Genomic DNA, 23,932 nt, shown 5'->3' on the forward strand with positions numbered 1-23,932 from the left:
TATTAACAAGATGCTCAACACTTTTTTGATTAGTTAAGATCCTCAACCACTTCATAGAAAGGAAAACAGCCGCAAATGTCTACACTCATACATATGGTTATGATTTACTGGTTCAAATTCTGTCATAAAAGATTTTCCATAAAGGACCCATTAGCTGTTTTCACAAGTGAGGTTTCAAGTATGCATATACCGTGCAAATGGATGTATGGTAAACAAGAGGGGATGTGTAGCTAAGCAGGATAAAGTCACCCCAGAAAAGCCACATGCCTCAAACTTTTCTCATCAGAAGAAATAACCTCTGGTCCAACTCAAAATTTGCAGCATTGGAAGGGTCCCCCTTCAACAACATCAGAAGTCCACCATATGAGGCATAGATCTCCCTGGGACAATAAATAAACAAGTAAAGGACTACAAAACCAGAAAATTGGAGAAAAATCAATTAACTATTTAGTATCAAAGACACATGGGAACAACTTTACACGTACACTTTTACATTCGCTCCTGAACCTTCCTCTGAGATCTTGTACAGTTTCCCATGCATGACATACTCGAATTTGTCTGCAAGTGACTTTCTCCCTGCCTGAAGTTGTATCAAGAAACAGATTATTGCAACCATGGCATTTAAATACTATTTTTGGAGGCCTGACAAGCCAACGCATAAACAATAAAAAAAAGTGTAATTACACAATTATATAAAATAATGTATGTATCAAGAAGTTTTTAATGGTCATACGGAATAGAGCTCAAATAACCTTTTGGTTTAGATATTTTGCATATATTGTTGGTGGTTTTTATGATGACCTTGTAAGGATTGGGTTAGCATCTCGTTTTCATATCATAGTCCACCCCTCCCAAGACCCCTGATAGCTGGGACCATAAATAGTAAATTTCTATAAACTCTTATAACCACCACCATGGACCAAAGTCGATACCAAGACTACTATTATGTGTGAGCGTGGGGTCAACTAGTCAACCTGTTGTCTTTGACCATCACCTATAAAATCCAAATATCAGTAATCTTGAAGTCTTGAGTCGTGTCACTTCCACACGTCAGATTGAGATGAAAATTTACAGCATTTGAGAACTTAAGTGTACTAAACCAAATTTCAGCAAAAACAACCTAGATTTGACTGGTCAAATAGTTGCTTCTTTTTTGGTGAGCAGTGTATTCTGCAGGTTGCCATCTGACCCCTTTGTCTCCCATTTCATCTTTGTTTCCATAGCATCAGTATAGCATCAGAAAACCAGGGTCATCGGGTGTAAGTGGAATAATAAGAAATGAGCAAGGCAATATTCTAACTATCTACTCAGGGTTGGTTGGTCAAGGAGGCTCCACAAGGGTTGAGTTATTAACCGTTTAACATGGCCTTTAAGTGAGCAATAAAAATTATGTCAAAACTTAAAAAACATACTGGTAGGTAACACCATAGTTGTAACGGGAAAGCTAAAGATAAATAGGCAAGGAAGATGGCAGTACATACACATTGTGAGGGATATGGAGTCTAATTGACGAAGGTTCAAAGAGAATTAAACAGTTTCTCTGGTCCTTTGGCTAAACAAGGGGTAAAAAGAGATCAATTTTCTAGGCTTGATAGAAAATAAACGAGGGGTAGGTGGCAGAAGGAGCCTACACATAACACATGGGATGCAAGGCATATTTTCTAAAAGCAAAAGGAAACTTCATTAAAAGAAAAAGAAAAAGATACAAGCAGATGAAGTGATTTGACAACAAAAATTATATCCAAATATCAACACCAAAAGAAAGACATCATCATCCATGCCTTATTCAAACTATAATGGGTTGGCTACATGAATCCTATTTTGCTGATCCATTCTATTTAAAGTCATATCCACTATTAAATTCTTTTTGGTCTACCCCTCCGTAAATTTACAGGATTTTAAATTCTTTGAAATTCAAATATCAGTAATCTTGAAGTCTTTAGTTACGTCATTTCCACATGAATCCTTTTTGGTCTACCCCGAGCTCTTCTTCCAACTGGCGCAGTTGGTGGTCTTCCATGCATGTACCCAAACCATCTTAGTCTACTCTCTCATTTTATGACCCATTGGAGCTACTCCTAGGTTCCCACTGATAACTTCATTCCAAATCCTATCACTTCTAGTTTTACCACTTGTAAACACCCCATTTTTGCTCCCTTCAATCTTTTTCAATTTCTCTACAGCACTTGATCTTCAAGCAATGCTTCATCCAACCTCTTAATCGACCTAGGGGTATTTTTGGGATTTTTGCTTCGAACGACCAAACTAACCCAATCAAATCAATTGATACATAGAGCCTGAAATTTTAAATCCAACAATACCAAGATTTCCCAAAGTCGTCACTGTTCACCGTCCATTTTATAACCCAGAGCCACAACCGATCTCAACCCTTGGTTTGGAATCTTTTCGATCCTAAGTCGAATGTTACAAATCCGACCTAACAGATACATAGAGCCTTAAATTCTGAATGCAGTGATTCCAAGATTGCCCAAACCCGTCACTATTCATCCCTCTATCTAATGACTGAGAGCCAGAACCTATCTTGATCCTTGGCTTGGAATCTTACAAGAAGCCGAATGTTATAAATTCGACTTGACAGATACATATAGCCTAAAATTTTGAATCCAGCGATACCAAGATTGCCCAAACCTGACACTGTTTACTCCTCTGTCATAAGACCTAGAGCCAAAACTAATCTTGACCCTCAATTTGGAACCTTTTTGATCCCAAGCTAAGCGTTACAAATCCAACCTGACAAATACGTAGAGCTTGAAATTCTGAATCCAACGATTCCAAGATTTCCCAAATCCGACATTGTTCACCCCTCCATTCTATGACCCAGAGCCAAAACCGATCCCGACCCTCGATTTGGAATTTTTTTAATCCTAGACCGAACGTTACAAATCCACCTTAACGGATACATAGAACCTGAAATACTAAATCCAATGATACCAAGATTGCCTAAACCCGATACTATGCATCCCTCTGTTTAATGACCCAGAGCCAAAACTAATCTCAACCCTCGTTTAGGACTCAACAAACATGTAGAACCCAAAATTATGAATCCAACGATACCAAGATTTTCCAAAATTAATCTCATTTACCCCTCCATCCCAAGACCCAAAGCCATGATTGATTCCGAATGTATGCTTGGAATCTCTCCAATTCTTAGCCTTGCTTCACATCAAGACAAAAATTCGAAATCATAGCACATAATCCTGAAATGCTGAATCCAACGGTTCCAAAATCTCTCAAATCCAATACCATTTACCCACCCATGCTGAGACCCGAACTCACTGTTTCAAACCAATCATAACATTCAAATTGGGATCCCCCATAATAACACACTAGGATTAGAACGTCCTACCATTTTTGGATTCTAATGAGATGTTCTATCTTATCTTGCAAGTTTTATCCCAAGCCAAAACATATTAGGATTACACTCTAAGGCGGCATTTGATAACACTTTTCAGACGTCTAAAGTCTGAAATATCTGATTTTCAGATGCAATGCTTATTTGGTGTTGCATCTGAAACATGATCTGAAAAGTTTTTTCATATCTGAAATATGATCGGAAAAGTTTTTTCATATCTGAAATTTTAAGACTCAGGCCTGTCACTTTGACGCATTTCTAACGTGGCCTAAAGTCAAAAGATACCCTTACCCCACGTTTCTATCGTGGCCTCTCTCTCATCTAAAAGACCTACCCCTACCTCTCCTGCCTTCCTACCACTACCGCTGCAAGTATACGATTATGGGTGATCCCAATTTGAATGTTACAGTTGGTTGAAAACAGTTTGAGTTTGGATCACAAGATGGGTGGGTTAATGGTACCGGATTTGAGAGATTTTGGAACCGTTGGATTCAACATTTTTGGGCTCTAAGTGCCTATGATTTTGGAAATTTGTCTTGATGTGAAACAAGGTTGAGTATCAAAGAAATTCCACGTATACGATCAGAATCGATCCTAACATCAGGTCTTAGGATGGAAGGGGAAACGAAATCAGTTCCAGAAAACTTTAGTATCATTGGATTCATAACCGAGAATCGAGATTGATTTTGGCTCTAGGTCTTAAAATGGAAGGGTGAATAGTGTCATCTTTAGGCAATCTTGGTATCGTTGGATTCAAAATTTCGAACTCTACATATCTGTCAAGTTGGATTTGTGACGTTAGGCTTGGGATTAGAGATTCCTAACCTAGGGTCGAAATTGGTTCTAGCTCTGGTCTTAGAACGGAGGGGTGAACAATGTCGGGTTTGGGTAATATTGGTATCATTGGATTCAGAATTTTAGACTCCACGTATCTGTTTGGTCAGATTTGTGACATTAGGACTAGGATGACAAAGATTCCAAACCGAGTGCAAGCATCAAATCTGGCTCTGGGTCATAAAACAGAGGGGTTAACAGTGTCAGGTTTGGGCAATCTTGATATAGTTGGATTCAAAAGAATGTTTAAAACCAAATAAATCAACTATTAACATCCACTTAACAATTCTTTTTTGCCAGTTGCTTCACATGTCTAACAATGTCAGAGCCACCAAACTCCTTAGAAGTGTGAACCCCACTTAACCTTCTTGTCCCTTCGAAATCTAGAAAGGAGCTAAAACGTCCCTCCACCAAGCAACCTTCAAACCCATCGACTTCTCCCCTCTCCTCCGCTATGTAATCCTCAAGCACTTCATTAAATAGAACAATCTCATCCCTTGTTTTTTAAATTACTTCTTACTCCCTCCCTTTTAGTTCCATCATCTTGAACCTCTGGACGATCTCCTCCTTACGAGTCATTCTAACCACCTTCCTAAGCACTGAGCAACCATCATGAGAGGTTGAAATTTTCTTCACCCTCCAAAGCATCAAATCTCCTTCAAAAAGGCCATTTTTGCCCTCAAACTATGTTGAAAATGGCATTTTAAGGCTAAGATAATTGATGTTAGAGATGTTACCAGTTTCATTAAACATATAATGAAATAATATGCCTGACTTATGTGGCATTGTTCAAGTCAAAAAATAATATGATGCTCAGCTTATGAATTATGTGTAGTTCCCACATAAAATTCCCACTTGTTGGCATGTAACCAAGGGAAAAAAAAACAAAAATAATTATTTTTATTTAATCATTAATTATTAATAAAACAAATAATAATAATTTGCTCTATCAACTTAATTAATTTCAAGGGGAAAATAACAAAGTGGGTCTAATTTAAAATCCCCACCTATTCACATTTGACCAAGAATAAAAATAAAATAATTGTTTATTTAACAATCAATTACTAATAAATTATTTCAATTTAATAATAATTAACTATAAATTATTAAAAATATAACAAATTATTAATAAATCAAAAAATAATAATCCGGTTCTTTCAATTTAAGTAATTTCAAGGAGAAAAAACAAGAGGATCCCACTTAAAATTCTTACCCACTCACGTAAAAAATAAAGAATTATGAATTTATTAATAATTTATTGGGCAAATTTTTTAAACTACCCCTAAGGTTTAGCTAATTGACTAACTCTACCCCTACTATTTGACTATTGTCTTAAAGTACCCCAAATGTTTCTGACAACTGACTAACTATACCCTTATCGTTAGCATTTGTTAAAAGTCGTACACACGTGACACCACATGATGTACATTTGTTTAAAACCCAACTTTACCCTTCGTCCCTCTTCTCTTTCATTGTCTTTTCCTTTACAACAGTGACAAACCCAGTGGCAACGATAACCCCCTCCACCGATGTCGTTTTCATGGCCTTCAACTAGAGCAGTGACTATTAACCTCAGCTCCAACTCATGTACAGCAACACTAGTGGCCAATACCTCCGACTGCCTGCCCAACCCAACCCCTGGAACCAAGAATTGTTATTGCAGAATCTCTGGCTTAGAACCAAACAACTTTCCGTAGTCGAATCTAGGCAATAACATATCCAACTGCCCACCCAATGGATTTTCTTAAATAGAAATAACGGAGAGAATACGAAGATGAAGATGGACTTTAGATGTTTCAACCTCATTCTTTCCTAGAAATCATCGGTTACCACTTTGATCTCGTCGGATGTGAACTCTATAAGTGTAGTTCAAGCTATCCGATGATGTTGTCGCTGTCATTGCTTCCTTTTCTCTACAGATTCTCTCGCCATACAATCGCAGAGAGAGGTGTAAACCGGGCCGAGCCGCCTGTGGCCTGCGTGCCGGCATGGCCCAACCCAACATGGCTCGCGACACAACCCATATATATATTTTATATATTTATATAAATTATAATTATATAATAATATATAGTATATAATATATTAATAAAATAAATATTTTTAATTTTATTATACTAACTTATTTAATTATTGTATATATAAGCAATTTATACATCAAAATTCATATAAAATTAGAATTTTAAGTTTTTTGTCAATTTTTTTAAATAAACAACTTTGGCCCATTGCACGGCCTGACCTAACCCAAGGCTCAACCCACAAGCCAGCCCGGCCCATGGCACGACACAGCATGGCACCGGCCCACGCGGGCCTCAGGCGGCACAGCCCACGGGCCGCCACCTGTTTTACACCTCTGGCCCGAGAACACCTTGAGGTAATCGATCTCAAATTCTCAAACTTCCAAACTTGCCGATCTAGGGCTTTTGGAAATCTCAAATTCTCAAAAATATTCATCGTCTTCAACCTTAAGAAGAACACATAGCAGCAATGTTTTCTCTCTCCCTCTCAGCTTCAAATTGTCCATCGCACCTCCCACAATCTCTCGTTATGTTTGGTTTCCTTTTCAAGCTTTGATTCCTCTTTGGCAAACAAGGTCTTGCCTTCGTCGTCGTCGGTGATTTACCAACAAGCTCCTTCTAAAACGCAGCAAAGTCTCTCTCTCTCACCGACTTCGACCAACATCCTTTGTGGCTTCATGTTCAAGAAAACAGAAACCTTTGCCTAAGACAGAACACGATCGGAGAGTCCAGATGAGTGACTTTCAAATTTATTTTGAAAATTTGAGAAACAATGGAGGGCAAATTCGACATTTTGTTTTTTCCGTTATGATTTAACGATGACAATTGCCAAAAACAATAAGGGTACTTTAACACAATAGTCAAACAATAGGGGTAGAGTTAGTCAATTAGCTTAACCTTAGGGGTAGTTTAAGAAATTTGCCCTAATTTATTTAATTAATTATTAAATAAAAATAACTATTTCATAATTAATAATTCATTTTTGTTTTATTAATAATTCATAATTTTATTAATGCTTTATTATTAACTAATTATTAAATAAGAAAAGGGGGCTTATATGTAATTCTGATGTATCTCTTGTTCCCACAATGGATATGTTTCCTCTCCTCCTGTGGATGTATACCAAGCCAAACCATGTTAAACCTTGGTGTTTCTCTATTTCTTATTCTTGTTTCCTCCTTTAGTTGTTATTCTGTTTTATGTTACTTGGCATGGTATCAAAGCTATTTTATGTTGTTTAACATGGTATAAAGCGGGTGTTTCGGTTATTTTGAAGGTGTTTTGGTTGTTGTGAAGGTGTTCCAATTGTTGTGAAGGTGTTCTAGTTGATGTGAAGATGTTCCGGTTGTTGTGAAGGTGTTCCAATTGCTTTGAAGGTGTTCTGGTTGTTGTGAAAAGTTTAATAGTGGTGTGATAAGTGATTTTGTGAGCTATGAAGGTGTTCCAATTGCTATTATTTCATGTTCAGTTAAGGTAGTAGTCGACTACTATGAAATCTCTTTATGTAGTAGTCGACTAGTAAGAGCAGGACACAAATAATAATTGTGAAGGTGTTCCGATTGTTGTGAAGGTGTTCTAGTTGATGTGAAGGTGTTCTGGTTGTAGTGAAGGTGTTCCGATTGCTATGAAGGTGTTCTGGTTGTTGTGAAAAGTTTAATAGTGGTGTGATAAGTGATTTTGTGAGCTGTGAAGGTGTTCCAATTGCTATTATTTCATGTTCAGTTAAGGTAGTAGTTGACTACTATGAAATCTCTTTATGTAGTAGTCGACTACTAAGAGCAGAACACAAATAATAGTTGACTACTACGAAATCTCTTCGTGTAGTAGTCGACTACTAGGAGCAAGATACTGATAATAATCGACTATTAGGAGTAAGATACTAATAGTAGTTGACTACTATACAAAGAGATTTCGAAGTAGTCAACTACTAGACGTATGTTGCAGTTGTTTGCAAGTTGGTGGTGGTTTCGTGAGTTGGAAAAGAGGCTTTGATGCCTCAAGGTTGTGGTTGTTTGTGAGTTGGAAAAAGGGGCTTTGATGCCTCAAGTTGTCATTGCTTGTGAATTGGTGAGTTGGAAAAGAGGTTGTGATGCCTCGAGTTGTGGTTGTTTGTGAGTTGATGATGGTTTTGTGAGTTGAAAAAGGGGTTTTGATGCCCTAAGTTGTGGTTGCTTGTGAGTTGATGAGTTAGAAAAGGGGCTTTGATGCCTCAAGTTATGGTTGCTTGTGATTTTGTGAGTTGTAAAAGAAGCTTTGATGCCTCAAGTTGTGGTTGTTTGTGAGTTGGAAAAGAAATTATGATGCCTCAAGTTGTGGATGTTTGTGAGTTAGGAATGGTTTGTGGTGTGGTGATAACTTTGTTCGTGAATGTGTGAAGCTCCCTTGGTGTATTGGTGAACTGTTGCTTGAGAGGTCCCTTCAACATCTCAAGGTTCATGGTTTTTGCTTCAATAATAAACCTATTTCCATGGAGGTTGCTTCAACATCCTTACAAACTCGAGTTGGTTTTCCCACCTTGAGTTTGAGGGGGGTCATGTTGAGATATATATTGTATTTGGTTGTATTTGTAATATTGACAAGTTATGGGGACCTAATTGTATTTATGATAGAAAAAGGGGCTTATGTGTAGTCATGATGTATTTCGATCTTTTGCTTATTTAAGCAAGTGGTTGTGTGAGATTAATCAGTAAGGAAGAGAGTAAGAATGTGTGAGAGAAAGAGAGAGTTGTATCTCTTGTTCTTAGAGTGGATATTTTTCCTCTCCTATAGATGTAGACTACCAAGCCAAACCACACTAAACCTTGGTTTTTCTCTATTTCTTCTTCTAATTTCCTCTTTGAGTTGATATTTTATTTTATGTTACTTTTTTTATTGGAAACGGTAACTTTTATTAGACTTAATAGTTAACCATGTACACTACCAACCATTCAGAATATGTGTGGACCACAAACAACTTTAATTCTTACAGCACAACCTAAAAAAGGTTTTTCCTAAGGTCCCCTACTTTGCTAAACTGCTAGCATATCAGCCATAGAATTGGCTGATCTTCTTACCCACTTGAATGTTACTCCAGCTTCCCTTGCTAGGTAGAGTATTTCCCTCATTTTGTCCAAGAGTCCATACCACCAAGCTTTTTGTCTACAACCGTCCAATTAATAGTTTAGAGTTTCCTTCCACCTCAAAATTTTGAAAGCCCCATTGCTTCACCAGCCTTAATCCTTGTAGTAGGGCCAACGTTTCAGCCCTCAAAGAATTTCATCACCTATGGTGCCAGAGTATAATGCTAACAGCATACCCCCCCCCCCAATCTCTTAAAACTCCCCCAGCTCCAAAAGGTCCTAGATTACCCAAAGATCCATCAAAGTTCAACTGAACCCTTTGTTGTGCTGCATGTATCCAATAAGACTGAACCACAGCCTTTGTAGTTGAAGAACTTGCCACTACTAACCATCCCTTGAAGATACCCTGAGCTGAAAAGTCTTTGAACAGGTCAATTGCTTTATGCATTCAATTACCTACTCTTTAAACCTTTCTTCCCCTTGGAAAATTCTACTATTTCTCTCCTTCCAGACTAACCAAAGGATGGCTGCTCTTGTCGCTCTCCACATCACTCTACCCCTTTTCCTAGGTAGTGTGAAGAAGCTTGGGTCAAATAAGCTTGCCACATCCGGAGGGGTCCACATACACCCAAAGAGAGAAGAAAACCAACACCATACAAAAGATGCAAAAGGACAAGATATTAAAAGGTGAATAATTGTCTCACCACTCCCCAAGCAAAGGCAGCAAACATGAGGGGATAGGTAGCAATTTAGACTTCTTCTTTGTAGTTTATCCAAGGTGTTAATCTTTTGGAGCACAACCTCCCAACAAAAGGCTCTTATTTTTGGGGGAACAGGGTTACACCAAACTTCCTTTGTGGGGAAGGGGTTGGGCTGATGTATTGAATGAAGGAGAGTAATGAAAAAAGAAGCACATGTGAAAGATTTAGAGGGGATGACAACCAAATTCTACTGTCCAAGCAAGATTGTGTTCTCATTTAATGCTTAACAAGAAATGACTCTTCTTTCTCATTTAATGCTTATTACAAAAAAAGACACAAAACTCCATTCTTTTTGTTCATAATTGTAAAACAAGTCAATTGCAAAAATGTTATTTAGCATTCCCATTTAATGCTTGTTATGGAAAATACACAAAAATCACTTTTTTGCTCAATAATTGGAAAACAAACCATGGTAATTGCTAAAATCTCCCTTAAAGTTGTTGACCATTGCCTAAACCTCCCTTGAAGTTTGGTAATTGCAATCACCTCCCCTAAACTTCTTGACACAATTGCAAGTAGGGCCCTTTTGTAAAATACTCTAACAAAAGGCATGAAAATGTCCAAAATACCCATGTAATTATTATTGAGGCTGGTTTATACAAAAAAGCAATATAAATGTTATGAACAACAAAAAAAAGAGAGTTTAAAGTTGCAATTTTGCCTTTTGAGAAATTGATGTGAAGGGAAATTTTGGAAAATACATCAATTCCGAAAAAGATATTAGAAGGGATTGGAGTAGTGATTGATATGAAGAAAAAAATTGGAAAATAAACATTTTTGGTCAAAAGTAACTACATGGGTATTTTGGACATTTTTGTGCTTTTTGTTAGAAGATTCTTACAAAGGGTCTACTTGCAATTGTGTCAAAAATAACTACATGGGTATTTTGGACATTTTGTGCTTTTTGTTAAAAGATTTTAATAGAGGGTCTACTTGCAATTGTGTCAAAAAGTTCATGGGAGGTGATTGCATTTACCAAACTTTAGAAGAGGTTCAGCAATGATCAAAAATTTTACAGGAGGTTTTAACAATTTACCCTTTCATTTATTTAAATTAAAATAATAAAAATACTTAAAGTACATCTCAATAGCCAACGTTGGGCCACATTAACCACCATGAAGAGATTTCCAACTTGCAAATGGATGAGCAATTTATTCTTTAAACTATTTTTCTTGTTTTTTTTAAATATTTTTAACCTATTTTCATTAGTTCAGTTCTCGATCATTAAGGTATGATATGGTTTTTTCATCTTTATTCCCAACATATGGTGGGTTAACTTTACATTTTCGTTGCCTTAAAGACCACATCATTTGATGGCAAGATATCTACAAGAGCAAGTGATATTTTTTATAGCAGTTTATTGTAAGGTTTTCAGCATTGAAGGAGTTGAAGTTGGATTTATCATATAGAAATTAAATCTTGCAAAGGTAACAAGAATTCAAATAAAATTCTGACGAAGGTAACTGATAAAAATTATTAATTTTATTAGTGAACCATAATAAATAAGAATAATAAGAATTTTATTAATTCTCGTTAGCTTTGCAAGATTTTTATTCGGACATATATTTATATTAATGAACCATAATAAATGTGATAAATAAGAAAAATTTGTATAGATGTAGAAATATAAAAAAAAATGGAAATATATTATATACTATCATCATCACAAAATTTGTCACGTACAAAGCACATACACAAATATTAGTATATATTAAATTAGAAAAAGGAAAAAGATCAGCTGGTAATTACACAAATCCATAACATGGTAGTTCATAAGGCTGAGTTGAACCACGGTTCATCCCACAACCAAGATGTGGTGGAAAAACCTTTTCCACATCACTAGAGAGGGTGGATTGTAAACTACAATAAGAGGACGATTACCTGAGTATAGTAGCCACTGTCAGGAGTTCCATCCAAACTTAATGTGGGTGCAAGTACCATTGTAAATTTATCATCAACACGAAGAGGATATATCTCAGTATTCACATCTAGCTGCATGTACATATCAAACTGCTCGCTTGTTGCTACAATACGAGAAACTACAGAGAAAAAACTAAATTATTAGAACAAAAAGGGATAAAAAAATAAATAAAAGATAGCCAAAGTATAGTCTCTCCTTTTCTTTCTTTTAGAAGAAAAAAACACTACAATGTGAGGTTATTGAAAATCAATGATAAGTAACTAAAATATCATCATCATCATCTAAGTCTTGTCCCAACCATATACGATTGGCTACATGAATCCTATTTCACCATTTTGTTATGCTCGATGCAATACCTATCATATAATTAACTAGATTGGAAATTTAACAAGACATCCCACTAGGTCAAATCATAATTACTATTGATAGAAAATTCAAACCATAGGACATTATTTAATTTTTGCAAATCATGACCACAAAAAGCAACCACTAAATAATTCTAGCTTCCACGGCCAGACAGACTTTAATTGCATATTACCATTAAGTGTTCACAAGATCAGCCTATCTCTCCTCATGTAGTTGCCAATAAATCAGATGCTTAGTGTTCACACAAATTTTATGAGACAAAAAGTGGGAATTCTTCTATTCTTGAATATGTTTTAAAAAATGGCTCCATCTTTATTAAGGGTAATAAAATCAGTTCTAGTATAAAATCAATCTCTGGATCCATTTGAATAATATTTTCGCTTTGGAAGCCAGAGTTATAGCCTCCTAATGAAATAACAAAAAATTCATGGGCCTCCAAGTCCATCTCAAAACCAACCAAGCCCTCTTAACTGCCATAAGCCTTAAACCCTGAAGTAGGGATCACATCTCAACCTAAATTCAACCCCCTGAGCTAATATAGAGCAGAACATCCCAACAATATCTCTCCCTTTTCATCCCAAAATATACCAACCACACCAAAAAGGACCAAGCTTCCCCATAGTACAACTATCAAAGTTGAGTTTGGCCATTTCTTCAGAAAGGGGAATATCTATTTCTTCAGAAAGGGGAATATCTACTAATAACAAGTATCGTTTCTTGAAATAGAAGATCCCACCACATGCAACCATCCCAAAACAATATCATTGAAAGAGAAATCTCTGAACTCCTCTCTCATTTGTACCCAACAAGCTGAACCACCAAAACAGGACAATAGTTCCAACAGATGAGCAAATCTCCCAAGTTGCTTGATATATAGGGGATTACAAACATCCATAGCAGATATTTTGATATCAAAGAAATCATTTTGATATATTCTCCAACCATGAAGCTTATCATTGTTGAACTAGTAAGTAGATGACTGCATATTCTTGAGCTGAATTCTCTTCTCTGAAGAAAGAGGATTCACACGCAAGATGAGATTTTATTGCATGTTGAGCCTAAGGCTCAGTTTGGAAAGAGTACAAATACAAAAATGTGCAGTACAAATATATACAAAATACAAGGTTTTGTACTCTACATATTTGTATTCATACTCCTTCCAAACTAAGCCTAAGTAACAAGCATCGTCTTTCTAATAAAAGTATAATTTAAGGAGCAATAAAGCAAATATTTATAAGTTCTAACAGAATGAAAACTAGCAATATTTCATTAAGCAGGTATCATATCGTGCATTTTTTCTCGTAGTCGAGGGTCAAAATGGGAGCATGGTATGATTTCCTTTTTTTTTATGAATGCTAATAAATTTATTAATTCAGAAGCAGATTTAGAGTGAGTTCATACAACATCCCAGGGAGAGAAGCGAACTGCAGCCCCTCCTTGAATCTTACAAGTAAACTAGGAAAGAAAAGCAAGAATCACAACTGAGCCCAAAACAATTCTTCCCTATTTACCCCTTGCTTAGCTAACACATCTGACAAAGTATTTGCTGATCTCCCCACCCATTGTACAGTGATCAACATATTCCTTGTCAACCAACTAAATTTCTTCACTTCATTCTTGTAACGCCACATAGCCTCTTTAGGATTTTTCAACCAACCCACAACCACTTTGGAATCCCCCTCGATTGTTAGGTGTTGTACCCCCAGCTGGTTTGCAAATTGCACCCCTTGTACAACAGCTAAAAGTTCTGCCCTGATGAAGTCCCCAATTCCCAAGGGACCTGAGTAGAGCAACAAAATCTCTCCCTTCTTGTTTCTCAAAGCACCCCCAATTCCGGATAATCATGGATTACCCATGCTACTTCCATCAAAGTTCAACTTCAATGAGCCTTTGAATGGAGGAGACCAGCTTGTAATTGATTTGTCCTTTAGAGATGAACACCTCGCTACTGCTGACCAATTTCTCCAAAGGTAATTAAAGGAGAATTGATGAAAGATTTCCAAGGTCTTCAGCCAAGGTATTGCCCTATTTAACACACAGTCTTTCAATTCCTAACTGCTCCTTTCCTTCTCTTGAAAAATTCTAATATTCCTTTCTTCCCAAAGAGTCCAAATCAAGGCAGCACGAGCACATCTCCACATAATTCTCCCTATTGTTATAGGCCAATAAAAGGTAGAATGGTTGAAGAGCATGTGAACTTCTGTTGGTAGACTCCAACTACTCCCAAACAACGAAAGTAGCCAAGCCCAAAGGTCTGCAAAAAAGGGACAAGATATTAATAGGTGGTAACAATCCTCACCGTGAGCTCTACAGAGGATACACCAATTAGGAGAAATATAGAGGAAAGGTCTTCTCTTTTGTAGGTTATCTAGAATGTTTACTTTCCCATGGAATACTTCCCAACAAAACGCCATAATTTTTTGGGGAACTGGCCTGCACCAAATTTCTTTTGAAAGAAAGGGTTGGTGAGTAGAAAGTTGAGAGATGGACTTGAAGAAAGAAGCACAAGTGAAGGTTCCATGGGGTCTAGGAGTCCATACCCTCTTATCTGGCTTGGAAGGATCCAAACAAACCTGATTAAGACAACCAAACAAAACAGAAAGAGATTCAATTTCATCATCCCCAAGTCCTCTACGAAACCCAAAATCCCAAGTAGGATCTAAGGGTGTTCCCAAAAGTGAGAAATTTTGAGACCACCTCTTTTTTGTACAAAGAAACAGAAAATAGTGAAGGGAACAGATCCTTTAAAGGTGTGTCTCCTACCCAAATATCCTCCCAAAAAAGAACAGTGTTGCCATAACAAACTTCATACCTGATAAAATTGAGGAATTGAGGAAAGGTGTTGTGAATGGCCTCCCAAGGTGCTGCTAGGTTAGCTTGCCTTGATACACCAGCATCCCATCCATTCTCTGACCTCCCATGAATGCTTCCCACCACCTCATGCCACAATCTCTCTCTTTCCAATGGCCACCATCACTACCATTTCCCTAATAGAGCTTGATTTTTTCTAGTTACCCTCCCAAGTCCCAAACCCCCCTCTTCTTTACTTCTGCACACAATTTCCCAATTAACCAAGTGATCCTTTTTCTCTTTTCCCGCTCCCATAAGAAATCTCTCATCAACTTCTATGGTTTCCTAGCTTCCCTAACTGGTATCCTAAAAACAAACAAAAAATAGGTAGGTAAGTTAGCCAAGGTAGCTCTTATTAGGGTAATTCTCCCTCATAAAGAGACACAATTCCTCTTCCATGAGGCTAATCTCTTCTCAAACTTTTCTATCACCGGGGTCCAAAATCTCTCCACGGGATTTGCCCCTAAAGAAAGCCCTAAGTATGACATAGGCCAAGCAAAGGTGGAACACTCAAGACATTCCACAATAGCCTCGACCTCCCCTACCTCCAAATTTATACCAGCTATGCAACTCTTTTCCAAATTTAATCCCAAATTAGAAATACTTTCAAAACCATTGATTAGCTCCTTTAGGCTTGCTACCTTTACGCTAAAACCTCCTTCACAAAAGATCATTAAGTCATCTGCAAACTGAAGGTGGGTGACAGGGACTTGGTGTCTCCCTATTCTCCAACCCCTAATGGCATCTTCACTATCAGCCTTAGTAATGATCCTACTAATAACATCAGCTACTAAGGTAAAAAGGAAGGGTGAGAGTCGATCCCCTTGCCTGACACCCCTGCAAGCTGGAAAAAAGTCCCTCACCATACCATTTACCAGAATAGAGTAGTGACAAGTACTGATACACCCAAAAATCCAACTACACCACTTGTCCCCAAATCCACAGTTTTGCATAACCTCTAATAGAAACTTCCAATCCACCAAATCATAGGCCTTTTCAAGATCCAATTTACAAATGAAACCTCTCTTACTAGACCTTTTCATTTCCTCCACACACTCATTCGCAATTAAGATCTAATTTGTTATTTGTCGCCCTTGAATGAAAGCCCCCTGGGTTTCACTAATGATAGAAGGGATGACTATTTTGATTCTCAACGATAGCACTTTAGCCAGAATTTTATAAATGCTTGTCACCAAACTAATAGGCCTATAATCCTTTGGGTGGTTGGCATCATTCTTCTTAGGTATTAAGGCCAAAAAGGTAGCATTAATTCCAGGGCTTATAATGTGATTGTTTGCAAATTCCTAAAAGACTTCAACTAAATCCTCTTTCAACACCTCCCAACAATCTTGATAAAAACCCATTGTAAAGCCATCTGGACCTAGAGCCTTGGATCTATCCATTAGAAAGACAGCTTTCTTAATCTCTTCTTCCTCGAAATCCCTTTCCAACCACCTTGCCACTCCGTCATCAATTCTTGGCCATTCCACCCCTTCCACGACTGCTCTCTCACTCAAAGGTCTTCTATAAATCGACTTGAAGTGGTCTACAAATTTTTTGGCTATGTCATCTTGGTTGGTAATCACCTCCTCTCCTATCTCTAGCTTGGTCACAAGGTTCTTTCTTCGTCTCCCATTTGCCAAATCATGGAAAAATCTAGTGTTCCCATCGCCTTCCTTAATCCACTTGTGTCTAGCTTTTTGTCTCCAACTGATTTCTTCCCTCAATAACACCTCTTCCAAATCCTTTTTCAATTGTCTCCTTAACACTTTGTCCTCCTCGGTCAACCCATTTTGAGATTCCTTTACATCCAAGTTTTCTATTTGAGAGATTAGGCGCAATTTTTGCTCCTCAATTCTACCAAAATGATCTCTATTCCACCCTTTTATTTTGGCTCTCAACCTTTTTAATTTCTTATGAAAGTTGATCCCCTTCCATCTTACCCCCCTCTCCTCCTCACCCCACCATTCCTTCACTTTTTTCACAAAATCTGGATGGGTAAGCCACATATTTTCGAAGCTAAAAGGTTTGGGTCCTACAGGAAAAAACTCAGTACCTATCTAGATAGGACAATGATCAGAGGTGACCCTGGGTAACGCTTTAGCAACCAAGTTTTCCAAACTATTCTCCCAGGCAAAGTTAAATAAGAACTTGTCCAACTTCGAACACAAAGGGTTTTCCTGAAGGTTGGACCATGTGTAATTGGCTTGCAACAGAGGTATTTCCTTCAGTTCACATTCTTCAATAAAACCATTAAATGTCCTCATGCTTGTTGTAATTACCTGTTGGGGATTACTGGTTTCATCAAAGAATCTAATGGCATTAAAATCCCCGCTCAGGCACCAAGGGCCATCCAATAGCCCCTTGATTGCATATAGTTCCTCCCACATATCATTCCTCTCTCTATAGGAATTAGGGCCATAAACATTGGTTAAGACCCATACACACCCATTCTCTACATTCTTACACTTAATGGAAACTGAGAATCTGCCTATCAATTCTTCCACTACTTCCACCACATCTTCCCTCCATAGTGTTACGATCCCCCCCGAGGCTCCCCAAGAAGGAGACGAGATCCAACCTAAACCTCTAGACCTCCAAAAACTCCTCACCCATCTCTAGACCTGTTCATGGGCCGGGCCGGGCCGGGCTCGGACCAGGCTTTTACTATTCATTAATAGAAATATGTTAGGCCTGAGCCCGAGCCCGAGCCCGGCCCGACCAACAGACCTACAACTTGGGCCCGAGCTCGGCCCTAATAAAAAGCCTGAAGCCCGACCTAATAAAAAAAATTAGAAATTTTCCCTATTCAATAATCAATATAAATCAGAATTTATTTACATAAAATATATATATATTCAAAATTTATTTATATTAAAAAATATATACAAAGAAGGGAAAGAGGATGTGGAGAAGAAGAATTTGGTTGGAAAAAGGGAAAGAGGTGAAAAAAAGAGGGGTATTCAACTAGGTTTTCTAGGTTTATTTATAGGTCGGGCCAGGCCAGGCTATTTTGGCAAATCCCGAGCCCGGCTCGAATTTATTGCAGGTCGGGCTTTTTGGCCCGAAGTTAAGCCCGCGGGCCTATATACCTGTTCAAGCCCGTCCGGAGACCAGGCCGGCCCGTCAGGCCACCCGGCCCATGAACAGGTCTACCCATCTCCCATCTAATTCCATCATTTTGGATTCTTGTAATAGCACAATATCGGGTTTTTCCCTTCGGAGTAGGTCCTTGATCACCCTTCTCTTTCTTGCACTCCCTAACCCTCTTACATTCCAGCTAATAATTTTCATCGAGACAAAATAGCAAAAAAAAACCCATGAAAAGGCCATAATCTCCTCATTTTAGACCCTTTCTCCTATCCCCTCTACCACTGAATTCTAAATTCCCCTCAATGTCTGAGATACCCTTTCCACTTCGGATCTTTTTTTTCTTCTTTGTTCCCTTCCCCCCCTTCCTAATACAACAATCATCATTTTTCTTTTCTCCATCCTTTCCAGCCAATGTCTGAGGAAGAATTTTACCCTATTCATACTTATTTTGGCTATAGCATCTCTCTAAGAATCCTTCCTTTTTTTTAGTTCTTCCATCATTGTACAGATCAACTCCCAAATTCTGTCTGCCTCCCCCTTACTACTTCCTTCCATCACCCTCTCTCCTCCTTCCACTATCACCCTCTCTCTCTTGCATCAGAACCTCCTGGATGGGAAGCTGGAATATTTGTTACAGGCATAGCAGACAAGTCAGTACCTAAAAAAAAATTGACACCCAAACCTAGTAGGACAGGGGTAGGATTAGAATCACTGGAATTGAGTTGCTGACAGGCGACAAATGGTTTTAAGGCCTTTCCTTTTTTTGGACAAAGTTGTAAAGTAGACATAGTGAAAGAGTCACTTCCTGACAACCTACCCACTTGGAAAACCTTTCTCTGTGTTTCCGACACTAGAATACCTACATCCATCCTCACGGCCGATTCTTGTCCCTCTCCACCAACATCCTATAATTCATTAGACTCAGGGTCAGCTCCCTCGACGAAGGGAAGAGGAGTTTTCATAGCTTTAGGACCATTTTCTTCACCATTTCTAGTCCTCCCGCCACCTACCTCTTCAATCTCTTCCTCTAAAAACAACAGCTCTGTATGCAAACTTTCTATTTCAAGTAATTTTTTTAGCATGGATTTAAGTCAGCATTATCAAGATCAATCAAATACAAAAATGGAATATCAATAGGTAAAAAAAGTACCAAAAATAGGGGAAAATATGAGGTTCCATAGCTAAAGATAAGCAGTATTTCCTTTCCTTTGTCCCACCCCCCTCCAGAAAACTATGAGCAATCAAGAATAAGAGGGGAAAACACTAGAAAGGAGTATGATAAAAGATTTAAAAAAAAAAAAGCATGCATACCTTTGTCAAACTTTTTGCCATCTGGATCTATTTGCTTCACAGTGAAAATATCCTCAAACAGAAGATCAACCATTCTCCCGTAAAGTTGACCTCAAGATTCAATTTTTCACCTACAAAAGTATGAATCTTTAGTGCAACTATAAAAACAATTCCATGCAGGCATTTTTTGCTGTCAGTTTTGCTTTGAGGAAAATACTACTAGTTCATAGTAATCATGCATATTTACTAGTAAATACTAAATACACTCTTTGATATTTTTTATTGGTCACTCTCTTCAACACTTCTACTTCAATTCACCTTTTTCTTTCTTTTTGATCAGTTAGATGTGTTCAATTTCTATTGTATCCTTCATGTTGAGGTTTTCACTATGAGTAGAGCATTGGCATAGCAGTAAGTATGTAGGAGTGAAGAAAACTCTTCAATTCACAAGAGAAATTTGAGAAAAGTCTCAAAGGAATAACTTAAATTTAAAATTCCCTTTGTGATGTCTCCATGACAATTATTAGAGGAAAAAAACTAACTTAAGACCCAGGAGAAGTCCCAAGGCCATTACACAATGCTGGTTCGGTTACTAAGGGTTCTTGGGAGGGGTGAACTAGATGCAGACCTAACCTCCAACAATCTCGTTTCACATAGTGTCCAGCCTCAGACCAGAACCTACAGTCTCACACTTTTCAGCCTAGAATTCTAGAAATATTTAACCACTTGCAACACACTAAGATTTGTTTACCATTCTAGTCCTACACCTAGAATTCTAGAAATATTTAAACACTTGTAAATTACAAATATGACGCATATGACAAAAGAACAATATGACAAAGAACCAAATACCCTCATTCAAGGAATCCTCAATGATCGAAAGCCAAACCACAGTAGGGATAAAAAGGCAGAGATAAAAGGATAGATATATGATTGCAAAAACACAGAAAACAACAATGCCACTTCAGTTAGTAGTTGGACAAAGCCAGTAATCAAATTTCACCAATCAAATTTGTTAATGTGGAGTACATATCAAAATGTGTTATAGGAATCAGTAGAAAGAAAATGGATACCAAAAATACCTTAAGATGTTCGGCTGTGTAATAGCTGCTTCTTGGGATTAAAAACATGAAGCAATTCCAATTGTTTGCTCAACATAAATCCTTTACAATATACCCCAAATCATTTGCTCCCAATTTACCCCTTGTCTAGCAAAAGAGTCTGCCAATCCATTTGCTGATCTCTGAATCCAAATGAATCTTGTATTCAAGTATTGTCTATGCTACCTGATCTCCCTCATTATTTGTCTAAACCACCATGAGCTGGGTCTATTATTTTGCATCCAGCTTATGATAGTCGTTGAGACACCTTCCACAAGGAGTTTTGTAACAATGAGGAATGCACTTATCCATCAAGGACTAGTCAACCTACTGAAAAAGCTGTATTAGGAGGGTACTCAAAATCTGTCATTGTCTCGGTCGTTGATAAACCATCTTCCAAATAACCTTCCAACAGTTGAGAACATAAATCACCTACTTCTCCAGTATGGGCAAGACCATCAACCAACAGTGCATAAGTAGTCTCATTAGGCATCAACCCCAAATCCCTCATTTCCATGAACAGGTGAATGGCTGAATGAAAACGATAAGATTTAAACAGGAAACCAATGATTGTATTGAATGTAATGTGGTCTGGCTCAATCCCTTCATCATCCATGTCCCTTAGGGTCTTCTTAACTGACTTAATATCTCTCACTTTACATAAGCCAGAGAGCATAATGTTAAATGTGTATGCATTAGGAACTACACTAAGTTCCTTCATCTGCCTATACAAAGTATGAGCCTCCTCAATTCTACCACTTTGGAGAAGCCCATGGATTGCAATAGTATATGACACAACATCGAGGGGGTACTTTTTGACAACAGCCTTTCTGAACAATTTGATGGCTCTATGTACCATACCTAGTTTGATGAGCTCATCAATGATTATGGTATGGATGTGAGCATCATGAGCTGAATTATTCATCACAATGCCATGGTAAACATTAACTGCCTCATCAACTCTTCCTGCTCTGCATAATCCACTAAGTAATGCTACGTAACTATAATTATCTGGTGTAAATCCCCTATGCACCATGTCGTTATAGAAATCTACAGCTTCTGAAGCAAACCCAGCCTTACATAAAAAATTTAGGAAAGAATTATAGACCACCAAATCTGCTGATAGACTCAATATAAAAAGTTTATTAAGTAATTGGGGAAATTTTTCAAATCTCTCAGACAAACATAGAGTGGACAATATAGAACAAATAGTATAAGAATCAGGTTCTATATTTTGTTTTGACAACCCAAGGAATACATCAAGTGCATCATCATACCTCCCAATCTTTGAGAAACAATCTATTAAAACATTGTAAAAAACCAAATCTGGCAAGCATCCTTTGGATTCCATGGTATTCAGAACGTTGTACGCTCTACCGAACATTCGAGATCCCATGAATCCCTTAACCAAAGATGTATATATTACAACACTAGGTGAATACCCACTTTCGATCATCTTCTCCAATAAATGATTCGCTGTACCAAGTCTACCAGCCCTACAGAACCCATCAATCAATATACCCCAAGCATGTACTGAAAGGGAATGACCTATTGTAATCATCAAACCCAATAGTTGTAATGCCTCTGCCAGCCTTCCCCCCTTACATAACCAATTTAAGAGCATCAAAAAGAATTCCATACCAGGATGAAACCCCTTTCTCAACATGATTCTCATGACATCGGAAACACCTATCAAGTTGTTCAGATTACTTAGATTCTGAACTGCTATACTAAATGTCAAGAAATTCGGTTCCTCTGTTCTGTTAAGAACTTCAATGGCTGCGCCAACACACCCTAGCTTGAACAAGGCACTTATTACCTTGTTTTGGGCAAACGTGTTTGGAGAATACCCATACCTAAGCATCTCTTCATAAGCCTCCAATACCAATTTATACATGCCTCCACGTTCATAGATTTTTATAAGAACCAAGAAAATTTTTGCCTTCGTAACAAAACCAAATCTCACTAACCCTTTAATAAGCTCCTTAACAGACCTAAACCGGTCAGTGAGCCGGCCGACGACAGGAACCATAAGGTCTTCCGACCGACGGTTATGGAAGAAACTCGGTTGGCGAGCACACCACAAGAAAAAGCTAAGTGCAATTACATCGGAACTGCAGTTCACTAAGGTCGATTCCACAATCTGGTGAGTGAGAACGACTCGAGGCCTCATTGGAAACTCTGATTGTGTAGCTTCCGTAGATCTTTCTGGGGCTCTATAAGGTGAGTAACTCATTAGCGAAGAAACATTTTGGGTAAGTTTAAAAGATGGATACTTGAAGATTCGACTCGATTTTACCCCTGACAATCTCCATCTCAATATCATTTCGAGCTTCAAACCAGAGAAAAAAAGAGGATCGAAAGCTTTCTCAATCCACTCATACATGAAAGAAAAACAAACAGATTCGAAAAACAAAGTACAGATGCAAAGGCCATTGAAGAAAAACTTGAAAGAAAAACGAAGAGGGAAGAGGGTACACACCAGGGATGCTCGAGCTTTGATTCTCTGGAAAACCCTAACGAGAAATGAAGACGAGCAGGCTGTGCTAGTGTGCAACTGTGCAACACCCAAACCCCTGCAGTGTCCTTAATAAAAACACCCGCCCCGAACCCGATATTTTGCCCGATTCCCGATTTTCTCACGTTTGTGTCAAAATTTTCTTGGGCTGCGCTTGTTTTCAGTGTAAAACTCCAAACTCGGCTGGAGTTCAACGCTGAAGTAAAACTTAATCGCTAAAATCGATTAGCGATGGAAAACTCGGCCGACCGAAGAGTGAAGACAAACGCGTGAAGGGTGTTCATGAAAAATCGAAAAATCGAACCGAACCTTAAAATGTGTTAATCGAACCGATTTGAAATTTTTGAAAAACCGAATGATTGATTCAGTTTTTGGTTAATCTAAAAAAACGATGATTAATTGAACCGAATATATTTTATATATATCTTTAATATATGTTACATATTTTTTATATACTATATAATAAATATATATACTTATATTATATTTATAATAATCTATTTATAAGTATTATATATATTATATTTTTAAAATATTTATAATATATTATATATCATTCATTATTTATAATATAATATTATACATATATTTATATTATATATTATAAATATAAAAAACCTAACCGGTCAAAAACCGAAACCGGTAGATTGGTTAACCGGTGGTACCGATTCGGTTTCGATTTGGAGAAATGGAAAAATTGGTACCACCGGTTCGGTTTGCAAAAATTGCCTATGGTTCGATTAACCGAA

At 37.7% G+C, this 23,932-nt stretch overlaps 1 protein-coding gene across 2 annotated transcripts; it reads right to left on the reverse strand.

Moving 5' to 3' along the window:
• LOC148873336 (DNA-directed RNA polymerases II and V subunit 8A-like) lies at positions 1-23,467 on the reverse strand. 2 transcript variants are annotated; one of them, XM_088962686.1, is made up of 5 exons: positions 23,148-23,467; positions 19,587-19,696; positions 11,927-12,084; positions 486-580; positions 1-380 (listed from the first exon to the last, which is right to left on the reverse strand). In XM_088962686.1, exons 2-5 carry the CDS (start codon positions 19,657-19,659, stop codon positions 269-271), a joined length of 438 nt encoding a protein of 145 aa, XP_088818812.1. In that variant the 5' UTR covers positions 19,660-19,696; positions 23,148-23,467; the 3' UTR covers positions 1-268. The 2 variants fall into 2 exon arrangements, with proteins under 2 accessions (XP_088818812.1, XP_088818813.1); XM_088962687.1 differs by having other exon boundaries at positions 20,648-23,236.
• Positions 23,468-23,932: the final 465 nt, after the last annotated feature.

The sequence above is a fragment of the Nelumbo lutea genome, chromosome 1, assembly GCF_056320005.1.
Source record: "Nelumbo lutea isolate HS-2025 chromosome 1, American lotus-T2T, whole genome shotgun sequence".
NCBI classification, from domain to species: Eukaryota; Viridiplantae; Streptophyta; class Magnoliopsida; order Proteales; family Nelumbonaceae; genus Nelumbo; species Nelumbo lutea.

Bases quoted from the DNA above. Each gene is read 5' to 3' on its own strand.
- LOC148873336 (XM_088962686.1), bottom strand. From the start codon at position 19,659: ATGGTTGATCTTCTGTTTGAGGATATTTTCACTGTGAAGCAAATAGAT. The intron at 581-11,926 runs GTAATCGTCCTC...ATACAACTTCAG, and splicing joins ACAGTGGCTACTATACTCAG to GCAGGGAGAAAGTCACTTGC. The intron at 381-485 runs GTACGTGTAAAG...TTATTGTCCCAG, and splicing joins TCAGGAGCGAATGTAAAAGT to GGAGATCTATGCCTCATATG.